Below are 15697 nucleotides of genomic sequence, written 5' to 3' on the forward strand. Positions count from 1 at the left end.
TGCCCAAATTTCCATAACTCAGCCAGAAGACCACCTGGCAGAGATCACCCCCTAGGAAGGAGTGAGAGGGAGCACACAGAAGCCCATACCTGGGCCATCAGCCCCTGGGAGATGGATATCTGGATGTCACATCTCAGGCAAGGCCTGAGAATGGAAGCTGAGGAGCACACAGGTCCTCCTTGAGTCTGGGGAACAGCCCTGGAGGGACAGGTGGGATCTGGGACTCTTCAGCAGGGGCAGGACAGAAGCCAGGAGAAGGATCCTCAGGTGAGGTCTAGGGGGCTACATGTTCATCTCAGCCCTGGGCACCAGAAATCGGCTCCAGCTAAGTTGCTGAAAATCATTTCTCCCAAAACCAAGTTGTCAAAACTCAAGTTGTCAAGTGACTAACCTGTTAAATAACTGGTTTAAAAAATTTAACCCACAAAAGTTTACAATAATTTCCTTTGAACATTTAAAAAAGCTCTATAGTTCTGTTTTGCATTTAGCCATAGCTATTTTGCTGTGGTGGCCAATTAAATATATCACAGGCACTTTTATACTTTGGGTCTATGGCTTTGGGAATGAGAATTTCCTGTGTATCTTATACAGTAGAATGATATGCATGTATGTCATGGATTTTATATACAAAAAGACCAATTTCTTGGTTCCAAAACATTTTCTACCTAGTCGACTATTTTTCCTGTTTCTCTTAATTCATGGATTCATTAATTGGCTCGAATGAATTAACATTTTGCAAATATTTGACATATGTTTAAAATTTCAGGCCCCTGGCCTATGATATCTGATTGGTGTCCTGTATGTGACAGCAGGGATTTGCACTTTAAATGTAGTTTTGGGGAGGGAGGTTCAAGAGGGAAGGGGCATAAGTATACCTATGGCTGATTCATGCGATGCGCAGTAGATGCCAACACAATATTGTAAAGCAGTTATTTTCCAATTAAAAATAGATGTTTAAAAAAACGTGGTTTCATACCAATTTGCCTCTAAACCCTTTCTGTGGATTTGGTTTTCCAAGCAGGCTAATGAATGCTTGTTTTTACACACCAATGACAACTTTCTCAAAATGTACTTTTCTTTAGCCAAACGTCATATGTCTACAGAAATTGAAGACAATCTAACTGGACTTAAAGAAAGAGCCTTCAATAAACCAAACCTTGACTAAAAAGGGAAGGGAGGGGGGAAATCTCCCAAAGGCTGTTGATTTTGTACCATGCAATGGAAACTGTTGACAGTTTCTTAAGTTTCCCTGGCTGGAGAGTTTGATAAATGAGTCATTCAGTGAGATGACTGCTTGGCAAGCTGGGTTTTGGCAAGTTGGCAAATTTACTGTATAACCTGGTGGTGGTGTTGAGGGAAGAAACATACTAAGGCTCCTAAGAGGTCTCTTCAGACAGAGGGAGGGGCTGAGTTCCCTGATAGAAGGGAGTGTAGTACTTGTCAGACCAAAAGATTATCACAGACGAAAGTGATGAGGATGGAGGTGAGAAGAGATAGGGATCAGGGGCCCCCTCGGAGGCTGATGCAGGGAGGGGCTTCAGCCCTAGGACTCCACACATGCCTCACAGCTCTTTGCTCTGTTCCGTGGGTGGGGACACAGGCAACTGGATTCCCCATTCAATATCCCCTCTACAATGAACCTAAGTAGGCTGCTTCAGGCAGTCCCACACTCCTTCCGCTCGCCTGCCACCCACTCCCTCCCCTCCATGGGTCCTACGGCCGATTTCTCTCAGGGCAAATTTTGATCTTTGCCCTGAGATGTCAGAGCGGAGTCAGGACTTGGACTCTGGGGAAAAGCCTTGCATCCCTACAGCCTGTGTCTTAGGAGGAAGGAAACCCTCCAACAGCACTTAGTTACCATGAGAACTCCCACCCTGGAGACTCACTGATTAGGAAGTGAGTGTGTGTGTGTGTGTGTGTGTGTGTGTGTGTTGTGGGTGGGGGGGTGTATGTTGCCGGGCCCCTGGGGACCCTGGCTGGAAGACGAAGACCCAGTTCACAGCCCAAAGCCTCTGGGCCACGCCCCCGGACCCGCCTCCCGCGCAGGCCCCGCCCACTGCTCTACGCCCCCGGCCCGAGCCGCGCTCACTTCTCTAGGTCCACCAGAATGTAGCGTCCGTCAAAAGATTGAAGCCAGCCCTGCATGAGCAGCGCCCACTGGATGCCGAAGGCCGCCAGCAGAAAGTTGAAGCCCACAGAGCTGTAGCCGTAGCGCTGCAGGAAGGTCATGAGGAACCCGAAGCCCACGAAGATCATCACGTGTACGTCCTGGAAGCCTGTGGGGAGAACACAGTCCAGAGTCCCGGTGGCCTAGCGAAGCCCCTCGCTGCAGCTCTGCGTCTGGGCCAGCGCGGTCCGCAGCTGAGCCTGTGTCTGCTCCGCCACTGGCCGGGCCTGGGCCACCCTCCAACCCCCATCCCGCCACCCCTACATCTGGATCCTGAGGCTCCTGCAGTAATTATGACTCTGCTGCGAGTAGAAGAGCCACTACTACCCCATCACATCATAAGATACAAACTGCTATGTATACAACAGATAAACAACAAGGTTCTACTGCATAGCATATTCAGTTATATATGTATAAATGAATCACTGCTATACAGCACAAACTAACATAACATTGTATATCAACTGTACTTCAATTAGAAGAAAAAAAGCCTCTGGGGTGGACTTGGCTGGGGGGATGGAGGTAAGACCCCCCGCACTTTAGACCACTTAGACCACTGGGTTTTAAGGCCAAGGAATGCCTGAGCGTCCCTTTTGAGAGATGACAGCCCCCTTTCACTGCCCTTGCCAAGGGCCTTACCTGCGCAATTCCATTCTTCTGCTGTGGAGAAGTTAGTCTCATTTGACCTAGGAGTCCCTTGACTGGCCAAAATAATTAGGTACCATAACAAATGAAAATCATAAAAAACAGGAACAGTTTTGTTTTTTTTTTTTAAGAGAGAGAGAGCAGAGAGGGTTCTTGCTTACAACAGGATGCTGACAGCCCAACAGTTAAATGTGGAATGAGCACTGAAGCTGGAAAATCACAATTTTCACAATGAAGATTTCATCACTGGATGTTAAAATCCAGGGACAAATTTTGACGAAGAGCAAGGTATTTGCGTTGTCTTAAAGGAGTCTTATGAGTTGTAAAGGAGGGTGAAAAAACATCCGGTAACCATACAGTGGAGAAATTGGGCAACATCTTGGTGGTGTGATCAAAATAAACGTCACCAGTGGGGGACACGCGGACATTGTGCACCTTCAGGAAGATATTCTGAAAAGGACACAACACCTATGTGGTGCTCTGGCTGAGAAGGCACAATCCCAATCTAATCACGAGGAAACACCAAACAAAGAAACATGCTATTAGAAAGGGGTTGAAGCTGGACTCTTGAAAAATATCAGTGTCTTAAAAGATAAAGAAAGGCTGCCCTTGTGAACATCTATTATAGGACAGACACGTGCTAGGTGCCTTACCTACACAGGAATGTTCTAGGTTAAAGAGGCTAAAGAGACAGGTCAAATAAATCCAATACTTGACCCTAGACTGGGTCCTGGATTTGGCTGGGGTAGGGAGTGGGTGCGGGTGCAGGGGAATGCCACAAAGGTTCTTATTGGGTCCACTGACAAAATTGTATAGGGACAGTATATGAAAGTAGCATACAGTGTAAATGTGTGAAGTTGATTACTGTGGTGATGGAAGAGAATACCTCTATTCTTAGGAAACAGTGGAGTAATTAAGGCAGCCAGACCGCAATATGTATAACGGACTCTTAGTTCAGGGGAAAAGGAACGGTATGTACGTGTTGCTTTTATGTGGGAAAAGAGAGAGATGCTTAATGGGAGTTAAAAAGAGTATATAGTGTTCTTTGTACTATTTTTGTTTTAGCAACTCTTTGTAAATTCGGAATGATTTCCCCAATTAAACATTTTTGAATAAGAGAGAACTGCAGGGCTCACCAGGCCTGGCCTGGCCCCTCCCGCCAGTCTCCTTCTTCCTTTCCTCGGTCCTCCCTTCCCTCTGGTGCCCCAGCCAGACTGGCCTCCCTGAGCTCAGTCTCACTCTGGATCTTTTCCTGTGGTGGGCCCTCCACGTGGGACGCTATTCCTGCAGAATGGCCAGCAACTTCTGTTCTTCTTGTTTAGTCGCTCAGTCATGCCCAACTCTTTTCTTCTGTCCATGGGATTCTCCAGGCAAGAATACTGGAGTGGGTTACCATTTCCTTCTCCATTTCTTCTTGTGGATCTCAGCAAAAAGTCACCTCATCACAGAGGCCTTCCAGACCCCTGAGTTTCAACTTGGTTCACTCTCTCATGACACTTTCTTCTTTCTTTTCTAGTTCTTACAACAATTTGTAGTTAGGTAGTTAAGTTTGTTTGTCTAGCCCACTAGACTGTAAAGCTCCAAGGAGTCAAATGGTGGTGGTTTATTTGCTAAGTCATGTCTGACTCTTTGCGATCCCATGGACTGTAGCCCACCAGGTTCCCCTGTCCATGGGATTTCCCAGGCAAGTATACTGGAGTGGGTTGCCATTTCCTTCTCCAGGGGATCTTCCCAACCCAGGGACTGAACTTGCATCTCCTGCACTGTAGGCGGATTCTTTACTGCTGAGCCACCAGGGAAGCCCCAGGAGTCCAGGCCAAGCCTATTTTGTTCACGCTGTATTCTCTACTGCCTAGGGCATTCCCCAGGTGGATGCTCCATAAATATCCCTGAAGGGATGAATGGATAATTACTCTTGTAGTCTCAGGAGTAGCCAGATATGCCAGCTGAGCAGCAGCCAAGGGCCCCAGGTGGCACTTCACCATCAGGGGAGACTGCAGACCCTCTCCTGTCTGATGTCTCCTACCCACTGGGTAGATAGGCCCACAGTGTGGGCGGGCAGAGATGCTCAGGCTGTCCTGCCCCTCCCCCGTTGCCCTCATCTGTCTCCCCTGCAGGCTTCCCTAAGGCTGGGTAAGGGTTGAGGCACAGAAGTTGATGCAAGAGAGCTGTAGGTCTCACCCCAGCACGGTGCTCTGAGCTGCTTTTTGCACAGAGTTAAACAAACAGCAGCTCGGCTTGGGTTTCCCAGTGTGTGAGACTGTTATAGTGACTCTTGGGAAGAAACTGATGGGTGACAGACTGGAGAGAGAGGGAGGAGACACCTTCAGACCACAGTTTCGAAAGCAAATGCCGGGAAGGAGGAAGAGGTTGCTGGGGAGGGAGGGAGGTGCTGGGTCTAGGGCTGGTCGTGGGAGTTTGAGATGACCCCATGACCCCGGGTGTGGGTGGTGGCGGTAAGTGTCAGGCGGGGTAGTGTGGCGCAATGGAGCCTGGCCATTCGGGATGGAGCTGGGGTCTGAGGTCCAGCAGACCTGCACACAGAGCTGGGAGTTGGAACGATGAGTGGGAGACAGGAGCCGAGGACTGGCCGGCCGGAATTAAGCAGATTAGACAAGGACAGTGTTGGCAAGGAGGTGAGGGGAACCCCTGGGAAAAGGCAGCATCACAGACTTCCATATGTGAGCTGTTTGGAGGTGGGGGAAGCAGGCGGGCAGGGGCTCAAGAGACTGGAGGCGGCCTTCCTGGGGGCTGCCTTCAGTTCTCCCTGTGGCCTGGGACGAAAGAGCAGAGAGCACACGGCTTCTCAGGGCTTCTCCCTGCCAGTCCCCACCTCGCTAGTTCTCCGTCCTTCTCTGTGACTCCCCGGCTGTCCTGACCTCTGTCTCTAACCCTTCTGTGGATATCTGTTTCTTATCCCCCCAGCCTCAGGTGCACAGACTCCAGCTTTGCTCTCTTTCCACACCTTCCTTATTCACTCTCTTACTCCTTTCTCTCTGTCTCCTAAACTGGTCCTTACTGGAATACGAATGTTGTTCAGTCACTAAGTCGTGTCCGATTCTTTGCAACCCTATGGACTGCAGCACACCAGGCTTCCCTGTCCTTCACTGTCTCCAAGAGTTTGCTCACACTCACGTCCATAGAGTCGGTGATGTTATCTAACCATCTCATCCTCTGTCGCCCCCTTCTCCTCCTGCCCTCAATCATTCCCAGCATCAGGGTCTTTTCCAATGACCTGACTCTAAGCATTAGGAGGCCAAAGTATTGGAACTTCAGCTTCAGCATCAGTCCTTCCAATGAATATTCACAGTTGATTTCCTTTAGGATTGACTGCCAAATGAGTTTGATGCTACTGAAAGTGCTTTTAATAATAATGATCCAGAACTTCCCTGATGGTCCAAGGGCTAAGACTCTTTGCTCTCAGTGCAGGGGTACTGGATTCCACCCCTGGTCAGGGAACCAGATCCCACATGCCACAGCTAGGACCCGGGGCAGCCAAATAAATGAATAATAAATATATATTTTTTAATGGTCTGAAGGTTCAGATTGTATGACCTTGAGCAAGGACATAACCTCTTTGACCTCAAGTTTCTTTTTCTGTAAAATGAGGAATAGTAACAGAACTCAGAGGTGTGTGGTACACATTTAATGTCATCCAATCAAAGCCCTGGGCCTAAGCCTGATTCCTCAGCAACTGCTTACTGCTGTTGCTCAGTCGCTCAGTTGTGTCCGGCTCTTTGCGACCCCATGGACTGCAGCACACCTGGCTTCCCTGTCCTTCACCATCTCCTGAAGCTTGCTCAAACTCATGTCCATAGAGTTGGTGACGCCACCCAACCATCTCATCCTGTTGTCCCCTTCTCCTCCTCAGCAATTGCTTAATTATATTAATTACTACTTCTCTTTTTCTCTTTCAAGACTGACCAGGTGCTTTGCATTGGGTTGGCGACTTGCTGGGGGTCGGTGGAAGTTAATAAGACAACGCCTCTCTTCCCCTACTTTCCCCAGCCTGTAGTGAGTGACTGAGCAGCCAGGCAGATTCCCTCCACCAACGGGAGGTCCCTGAGGGGCAAGCCTGGCTCCTGGAGGCCAGTTCTAAGAGCCGCCACCAGGGGGCGCCAGTACACAGCTGTTCTGCGACCCCTTCCTGGTTCACTTTTCTCTTTTGGGATGGTCTAAAGAAGGCCAAGTTTTGAAAATTTCTGAAATCTGAGGATCAAGTTTCCCATGCTGGTGGGTAACAGCAGCTCTCTCTCCAACGCTTCCTCAGCCCTGCAGCAGCCTGGGGACTGGCCCTTCCCATGCTCTATAGGCCAGCCCAGCCTAAACTGTTGCCTTTCAAGTCCACTGGCCAGTCCTCAATTTTCCATGACTCTGTGTCCACTTCTCCCACAACTCGGAGCCAGACACAGAACCATCCCATCACTGCAAAACCTCCTGGAGAGGTGGTTGAGGAGTGGCAATGCCACAGAGATTGGGGGAAGCGGTTTTTGGGCAGTGTGAGGGCTTGGCCTCACCCCTGCCTGTGCCACTGACCAGCTGGGAAAATCTCTAAGCTCCACCTCTGGCAACATAAAATAGAAGCAAATACACTCCTCGTCTGACAGAGTATGGAGAAAGTGTTTGTGAGTGGGAAGGTTTCTCTGGTGGCTCAGTGGTAAAAAATCTGCCTGCCAACGAGAGAGACACGAGTTTGATCCCTGGGTTGGGAAGATCCTCTGGAGAAGGGAATGGCAACCCACTCCAGTAGTCTTGCCTGGAGAATCCCATGGACAGAAGAGCCTGGCAGGCTACAGTCCATGGGGTCGCAATAGAGCTGGACATGACTTAGTGACTGAACAACAAGTGGGGAGAACACAAAGGAAATTAAATGCTATAGTAGTTCAAACTCACGCTCAAAGAGATATTCCTTGGCCACATTACTGAAGTGACGTGAAGTGTAAGTCGCTCAGTCGTGTCTGACTCTTTGCCACCCCATGGACTTGTCCATGGAATTCTCCAGGCCAGAATACTGGAGTGGGTAGCCTTTCCCTTCTCCAGGGGATTTTCCCAACCCAGGGATCAAACCCAGGTCTCCTGCATTGCAGGTGGATTCTTTACCAACTGAGCTATCAGGGGAGACACATCACTAAATGGATGCTAAGCCTGCACTTAAACACCTTCAGCAACAGCATCAGTCCCTTCTGAGGAAGCTTGATACCAACATTTACTGTCCTCTGGCTTCATGTCATGAGACATGCCCTCCTGGCTACCCATTATCTTCAATCTTCCAAGAGTTCCTATGCATTAAATAACATTCCCATTTCATAGATGAGCATACTGAGACTCAGTGTGATTAGGGAGGTGGCTTAATCTATTTTGGGTTTCGCTGGTGGCTCAGATGGTAAAGAAGCTGCCTGCAATGCAGGAGACCTGGATTCAATCCCTGGGTTGAGAAGATCCCCTGGAAAAGGAAATGGCAACCCACTCCAGTATTCTCGCCTGGAGAATCCCATGGACAGAGGAGCCTGGCGGGTTATAGTCCATGGGGTCACAAAGAGTCAGACACAACTGAGCTACTAACACTTTCGCTTTACTCCATTTAAAGTGATGGGCCCATATCTGTTTAATTCCAAAGTCAACTGCCAGGTTACACTGCCCTCTGCTTGAGGAATGCACAAATCTGAGGTTCAGGTTACCAGGAGCACAGGGTGAACCTTGCTGCTGAACCAGACCTTCAGGTGTTTGAAACTGTGGCATCCTCAGCCTTAGGTCATTTCCTTTCTCCCTCTGTTTTCCCGGGAAGCTTCGAGAGCCCAGGATCTGATGGCTTCTCCTCAGGCCAACCTCGCCAGACACTGCCCGGAGCATCAGCCCAGGAAGAAGTTCGTGTTCAGCAGCTTGGGCTTTCAGGGCACTGCCAGGACGGGTCCCCAGCTGGTTCTGTGCCTGCTATTTGCCAAGGGGCCCATGCCCCGGGAGCCATCTTCAGGCACCCCTGAGCCCCAGCTTGAGCCAGCTGGAGCTAGACTTCTCTGAAAACTGAGATGCCCAGAGGACTCCTCTAATCCTCTGGGCAGAAATGAAGCCTGCACAGGTGTCGACAGCATGGACCCAAGAACCCAGAAAGAACCAAAAGGGATGGCCCTCACTCCATACCCCTGGGAACTGCCTTGAGGCCTGGGAACCCAAGTTTGGGGCCACACCTATGTTCCAACTCCTAGTCACAGCCACCAGTAGGGAAGGGGAAGAGAGGAAAGGTGAAATGAAAGGGAGGAGAGCAGTCCAGGAGGGTGGGTTCAGGTCCCTGGAGCTCACTAGGTTTCTGGATGAGTGACTTTTGCAAGACATGTCCCCTCTCTGGCCTCAGTTTCCTGGTCTGTAAAATGGGAGTCATAACATTGCCAATAGTCATGTACAGATGTGAGAGTTGGACCATAAAGAAGGCTGAGTGCCAAAGAATTGATGCTTTCAAACTGTGGTGCTGGAGAAGACTCTTGAGAGTCCCTTGGACAGCAAGGAGATCAAACTAATCAATCCTAAATAAAGGAAATCAACCCTGAATATTCACTGGAAGGACTAATGCTGGAGCTGAAGCTCCAATACTTTGGTCCCTTGATGCTAAGAGCCAAGGCATTGGAAAAGACCCTGATGCTGAGAAAGATGAAGGGCAGGAGAAGAAGGGGGTGACAGAGGATGAGATGGTTGGATGGCATCATGAACTCAGTGGACATGAGTGTGAGCAGACTCTGGGAGATAGTGAAGGACAGGGAAGCCTGGCATGCTACAGTTCATGGGGTTGCAAAGAGTCAGACATGACCGAGTGACTGAACAACAACAAACAAGTCATGGAGGGAAGATCAGTTTGCATAGGTGACTGTTGGAGATGAACTTTAGGGTCCCTTCTAAAACTAACAGTCCATGACTTTGTGAGTACCAACAATTAGAAAGAGACTGTCATTGGCTGTTGGCAGATGGTGTGGAAAGCTAGAAAGCACAAGGGCATGAAGAGAGTCCTGGGCTGGGGCCCCAGAGGTTGGGCCAACCCAAGTAACCTTGCACCAGTTCTTCTAACTGCTGAGTCCTAGGGCGTCTGCACTTAGTACTCATCCAGTAATTGCTGCATTATGAAGTGAGGACTCCATGCCCAGCACAGTGCCAGAACTTTATGTGCAATGTCTCATGCCAGCCTCACCCCACTCCTGTAGGGTAGGTCTCATTATTATCCCCATTGGACAGATGAGGAAATCGAGTCTGTGTATTGTTGACATTTGCCTACAGGTCACCCACCTGGTTGAGGGCAGAGCCGTGATACAGGTGAGGTGTGGTGACTCTACGGCCATGCTGTTAATCACGGCACCACGGATGCCAGGGAATTCAGGGGCATTTCTCTCCCTCTCCAAGCCAAAACATGGTTGTGCTGTGGTCCTCCACGCCAGCAGGGCTGGTAGGCCAATGAGCCACCCCTGCAGCCCTTGAAGTTGGAACTACCCTCTTAAGGTGGAGAGTTTGGGCACAGCTGGATAAGAGAGCCAAGGTCACCCACTGGCTGGGGTCTCCTGAAGACATCAAGAAGGGCTCTCTGAAGAGAGGTTGGAGGTCTCCGAGGAATTTGGGCACGCCTGGCCATTTCCCGAGCTTAACCTCCAGACACTGGGAAGTCTCCATAGTGGGAAGCCTAAGAGGGGCGGGGCAGGGGGCTGGGGGCTGCATCTCCTCAGGCAGCTCCCGCCCGAGGCCAGGCAGGACCCTCCGCCCGGGGCGGTGGGGGGTGGGGGGTGGTTGTGGGGGGGTGACCTGCAAGGTGGCGGAACTTACTCGGGTAGCGATAGTAGAATTCGTTTTCCAAGTCAGTGGACAAGTTCTTGATCACCTTCTCCTGCACCCAGTGGGGATCGGCATCCATGTCGTAGCGCACGAACACACCGAAGAGGGCTATCAGGGCCACCTCCAGGAGCAGGCAGGCGACCGGCAGCCGCCAGCGGAGATTGGTGTTCCAGATCATGCTGCAGGGGGCGCCTGGCCGGGGCGGGCAGCGGGCAGTTCGGAGGTTTGAAGGCAGGACAGCCTTATAAGACCCGGGGCAGGGGCAGGGGCGGGGCGGGGCGGCCGAGTCGGGTGTTGTGGAACAGTTGATCCGGGTGCCGCCCGCGCGCTCGCCCAACCGGAGAGGGGACCCGCGGCCCCGGGGTCGCCCAGTAGCCAAGGGCCCCCGCATCGGGGTGGGGGGCGGGAGGGACGGTAGCGGGCGCAGGAACCGAGAGGGCAGAGGGCAGGGAGGGATTAAGGCGCCCAGCCTCTGTGGATCCCACAGATGCGAGGCAGCAACTGCTTTCCCCGTTTTGTACTGGTGAGCAGAGAAAGGAAAAGAAGATCCTTTGCCTCCCACCGAGATAAAAACGAAGGCATTCCGGGACATAACTCTTCACCATCACCATCATCATCTTCATCTTCTTTTCTTCTGCTTCGTCCTCATCCCTTTCTTTTCCTGATTACAAAATTCACACAGGTACCTGGAAAACCAGGAACGTCCAAGAAACTGTCACAGACCAGGGAAGCCTGAAAAGACAGGGACAGATCAAGGCGATGTGGTACCCAGGGATTGTACCCTGGCACAGAATGAGAATGTTAATGGGAAAACTGGTGAAATCCAAATAAAGTCTGAAGTTTAGTTACTAGTGCTGATTTCTTAGTGACAAGTGTCACTAAGGGTTATGACAAGCGTACCCTGGTTATGCAAGTTAGGAGGGATGGGGGTGGGAACAGGGGCACTTTCTATACTACCTTTGCAACTTTTCTGTAAATTAACATTATTTCCAAAGAAAAGGGCATTAAGAATTTACATATATATGTATGAAAGTGAAAGTCGCTCAGTCATGTCCGACTCTGCGAGTCACATGGACTATACAGTCCGTGGAATTCTCCAGGCCAGAATACTGGAGTGGGTAGCCTTTCCCTTCTCCAGGGGATCTTTCTGGTCCAGTAATAAAAGATCATAGGGACAGTTTAAAAGGTTTTCACAAGTTCATTGAGCTGTGATCAGAAATTATCTATAGGTTAACATAAGTGATCTCGACATGATATAAGATAAAATGTAACTATGTAATTTGTTATATCTCTGCTTAGTCTGTATTTTGCAAAAATGAGCTTGATTTTCTAATTTTTCTTTCAAAACAGGTAATACACAAAAGAAAATGCAGAAAAGCATGAAGAAGACACTAGAAAACATTTGTAATCCTACCATCTAGAGGCAACTTTAGTACGAGAGAGGGAAAGAGATGTATACTATAATACTGATTTATATTTGCTTTACTCATTTAATATTTTGTAAACATCTTCCCATATTATTCTTTTTCTGTAACACTATTTTTAATGGCAGGATATATCATATGTTTTATCTAGTAAATCCCTAGTGTTAGACAATGAAGTTATTTATTTGTTTGGTATTATAAATAACATTTTCATGTACACCCAGGTCTGTGAGTCTTTGTACAGGTTTCAGTGAATTCCTAGAGGCTGAATTGTTTTGATAGATATCGCTCCTCTGTTCATGGGATTCTCCAGGCAAGAATACTGGAGTGGGTTGCCATGCCTTCCTCCAGGGCATCTTCCTGACCCAGGGATTCAACCAGTGTCTCCTATGTCTCCTGCATTGGCAGCCGAGTTCTTTACCACTAGCGCCACCTGGGAGGCCCTGAGATATCACTAGATTTTCCCAAATAAAACACATGCCTCAGGATCCAGGTGTGACAGCGGGAAGCACACACCCTCACCAATGCTGGATTTTAAAAAGTCATCGTCAAGTTGAATCTCAGATTTGTAAAAGCCATGAATGCTGTGTGGAACACCTGAGGTTGAGTGCCTGCCCAGCGTGCTGGGGACTGGAGTGTGGCTTCGCTGTGCCAGCCCGGGGCACCAGGGTGTCCTCTCTACGCGAGGCAGCCTGCTGCAAGTCACAGCCAGACACCGCAGGAACAGTGTCAGCAAGCGGGGCCTTTGATTACTGCTTGCTCTGGCCAAACCCTTTAGTCAGCTTCTACTCGCAGTGGAACCCTTGCAAGGTGGATATTGGAGTCCCATCCTACAGATGAAGAAACTGAGTTCTCAGAGAAGCCAGGGAGCAGGATTCAGAGTCAGATTCTGGGCTGTCTGATTCCACTGGACCAGGCTGCTTGTTGGCTCCGGGCAGAGCCAGAAGGAAGGTTTGCTTTCAGGGACGCGTGCTCGCTGTTACAGGGAAAGACTTCCCCTCATTCACACAGCAAGGGGAGTGAATGGAGGGGAACTTTGGGAATGAAGTGGGGGGAAGGGCACACAGGTTTCTGGCGCCGTCCATTCCCAAGGATGGCTCCCAGGGGCCATGAGTGTCTTAAAGAGAGGAGTGATGTCTTATTAGTTATTTTTGGGCCTGGCTGAGTTCCTTGAGGGATCTTAGTTCCTCGACCAGTGATCGAACCCATGCCCCCTGCAGTGGAAACACAGAGTTCTAAGCACTGGACTGCCAGGGGAGTCCCAGGATGTCTTATTGATGACTCACGCCCCTGCCCAGAGCACAGTACGGGCACAGAACCAGCACTCAAGGAATTTTGGAAGGATGAAGGAAGGTGTGAGTAATACTCTTTGAGCACCTACTGTGTGCCAGGCACTGTTCTGGGTGCCAGAATATAACAGTGAGCAGAAGAGGTAAATCCCTGCCCTCGTGGAACTTGCATTTGGGGTCTGGGGGGTTGTTGACAAAAGCAAACACAATATGGGAATAGAATCTAAAAAAGAGTGGGCATATGTATATGTATAACTGATACACTTTGCTGTACAGCAGATCATTACACAGTACTGAGTAGAGTTCCCTGTGCAAGGTAATTCACTAAAGTATGATGTCAGCAGGCAATTTCTGACCTGTTCAGATTATTTAACTTATCTGCTGTTCCTGTTTAGTCACTAAGTCATCTCCAACTCTTTTGCAACTGTAGCCTGCCAGGCTCCTCTGTCCATGCATTTTCCCAGGCAAGAACACTGGAGTGGTTTGCCATCTCCCTCTGCAGGGGATCTTCCCAACCCAGGGATCAAATCCATGTCTCCTTGTCTGAAAGATTTCAATTAAAGATCTAAGGAAGTGCTGAAAGTTTTGATCCTGTATAATATTTAACGAATCACTGAAGCTTTATGTCTTAGATACATTGAATGCTGAGCTTCTTCCTAGTACTCTTGGCTACCACCATTGTCACATCATGGTAAACTGGCCCCTCATTATTGAGTAACAAAATTTTAATTTAAAAAAAGCAAGAACACAATAGATAAGTAAACTGTATGATGTGTTAGAAGGTAATAAGTGCCACAGAGAAAAATAAAATGGGAAGTGGAAGAGAGAAGGCTGGGAGTGTAATGTGCACAGAGTGGCCAGGGAAGGTCACACTGAGGGAGGGAGGGCGAAGGAAGGGAGGAACGAAAGGAAGGGAGGAAGAAGATTCTTCTGCTGCCTCTAGTCCCAGGTCAGCCCTGACCTTGGGGAACACGGCCTCCTCGGCAGCATTTTGATGCTGCTGCACTTTTCTGAATGTCCCAGGGCAGCTGTCCCCTATACTGGCTGCCCTTGGTCTTAGCGGTGGACTGAGTTCTGGTTTTCCTTTGAGAGGCCAGCAGTTTCATTTCTGGTGCCTCTGGATGGGGGTGAAGGTGGGTGATAGCCAGTGCTCTAAAAGCCTAGAGTAAATATCTCCTCCTGGAATATCTTCTCTCGGACTAACATAAAGCCAGGGCAACAGGCTGCCCCAGCTCTGGCGAGGGCAGACTCTCTGCAGAGCGCCCGTCCTCCAGGGTGATGGCAGGAGGATGGGAATTCCCTCCCTGAGCCTTTCATCCACTTTCTCCTCTCCTCCATCGACAATTCATTCACTCACTCACTCATTCTTTCTTCCTAGAGCTGGCCTCATGTTATCTGCTTATTTATCTGTGATCCGTCTCTCTGCACTAGAATGTCAGTCCCCGAGGGTGAGCGCCCCTAGAAGAGATTCTAGCTCAGAGCAGTTGCTCGTTTAATGATGTTAATGATTTTTTTGAGTGAATGAATGGATGAATAGATAAAGTCTTTCATTTTATTTAGCTAATCAAAACATGTGCTGAGTAATGGAAGCTGGAGTCTTGCCTACAAAAACTGGGGGACAAAAAGGCCTCCATATCCAGCAGCCCCACAGGGTCGTGCTGGGCATTAATTACCCCTTTGCTTTTCTTTCTTTTTTAAGCTATCACGTTTCTTTCTTTTTAAAAAAGATTTGTATATGCATTTATTTTTGGCTGCTCTGGGTCTTTGCTGCTGCAAGCGGGCTTTCTCTAGTTGCGGTGTGCAGACTTCTCACTGCAGTGGCTTCTCTTGTTGCAGAGCTCGGGCTCTGGGGGGCATGGGCTCAGTAGTGGTGGCTCATGAGCTTACTTGCCCTGCAGCCTGTGGGATCTTTCCAGACCAGGGATCCACTGCATTGGCAGAAAGATTCTTAACCACTAGACAACCAGGGAACTTTCTCCCCGCGCCCCCCTCTTTTCTTTGATACCCCTCAATCTTGAGGAACATAGGATTCTTTCCCTTTTTCTTCAAGCTGCTGCTCAGGGCATCTCTCTTTTTCACACTTTCGGCAGCACCTGGCCTCCTGCTTTGAAGGGTGGAAAGGGACTTCCAGGTGAGAGGGAGACCTGGTGGAACACAACCTATTGAACATACTGTTTAATTTTACCTCCTGTGTTAGACATGTTTCTCTTTTTACTTTTAGCAGCTAAGTGTGTGTGCGTGGTCAGTCACTTCAGTTGTGTCTGACTCTGTGACCCCATGGACTGTAGCCTGCCAGGCTCCTCTGTCCATGGGGGTTCTCCAGGCAAGAATACTGGAGTGGGTTGCCATTTCCTCCTCCAGGGGAA

General features: G+C 49.4%; 1 protein-coding gene and 1 long non-coding RNA gene across 4 annotated transcripts in view; one reads left to right on the forward strand and one right to left on the reverse strand.

Annotated features, from left to right (window-relative positions):
• The window catches only part of RHCG (Rh family C glycoprotein), a 35647-nt gene extending 24713 nt beyond the window's left edge, over positions 1-10934 (reverse strand). For all 3 annotated transcript variants that reach the window (XM_061394420.1, XM_061394418.1, XM_061394419.1), the window contains exons 1-2: positions 10610-10934; positions 2090-2276 (exon numbers count right to left, since the gene is read on the reverse strand). In XM_061394420.1, coding sequence (XP_061250404.1) covers positions 2090-2276; positions 10610-10796 — 374 coding nt within the window. In that variant the 5' untranslated portion in view covers positions 10797-10934. The remainder of the gene's footprint in view (positions 1-2089; positions 2277-10609) is intronic.
• Positions 10869-12259, forward strand: LOC133234182 (uncharacterized). The gene is made up of 2 exons (XR_009732053.1): positions 10869-11300; positions 11969-12259. It is a non-coding gene; the product is annotated as an uncharacterized LOC133234182 (long non-coding RNA).
• The last annotated feature ends 3438 nt before the right edge of the window (positions 12260-15697 follow it).

Source organism: Bos javanicus, chromosome 21 (genome assembly GCF_032452875.1).
Source record: "Bos javanicus breed banteng chromosome 21, ARS-OSU_banteng_1.0, whole genome shotgun sequence".
NCBI lineage: Eukaryota > Metazoa > Chordata > Mammalia > Artiodactyla > Bovidae > Bos > Bos javanicus.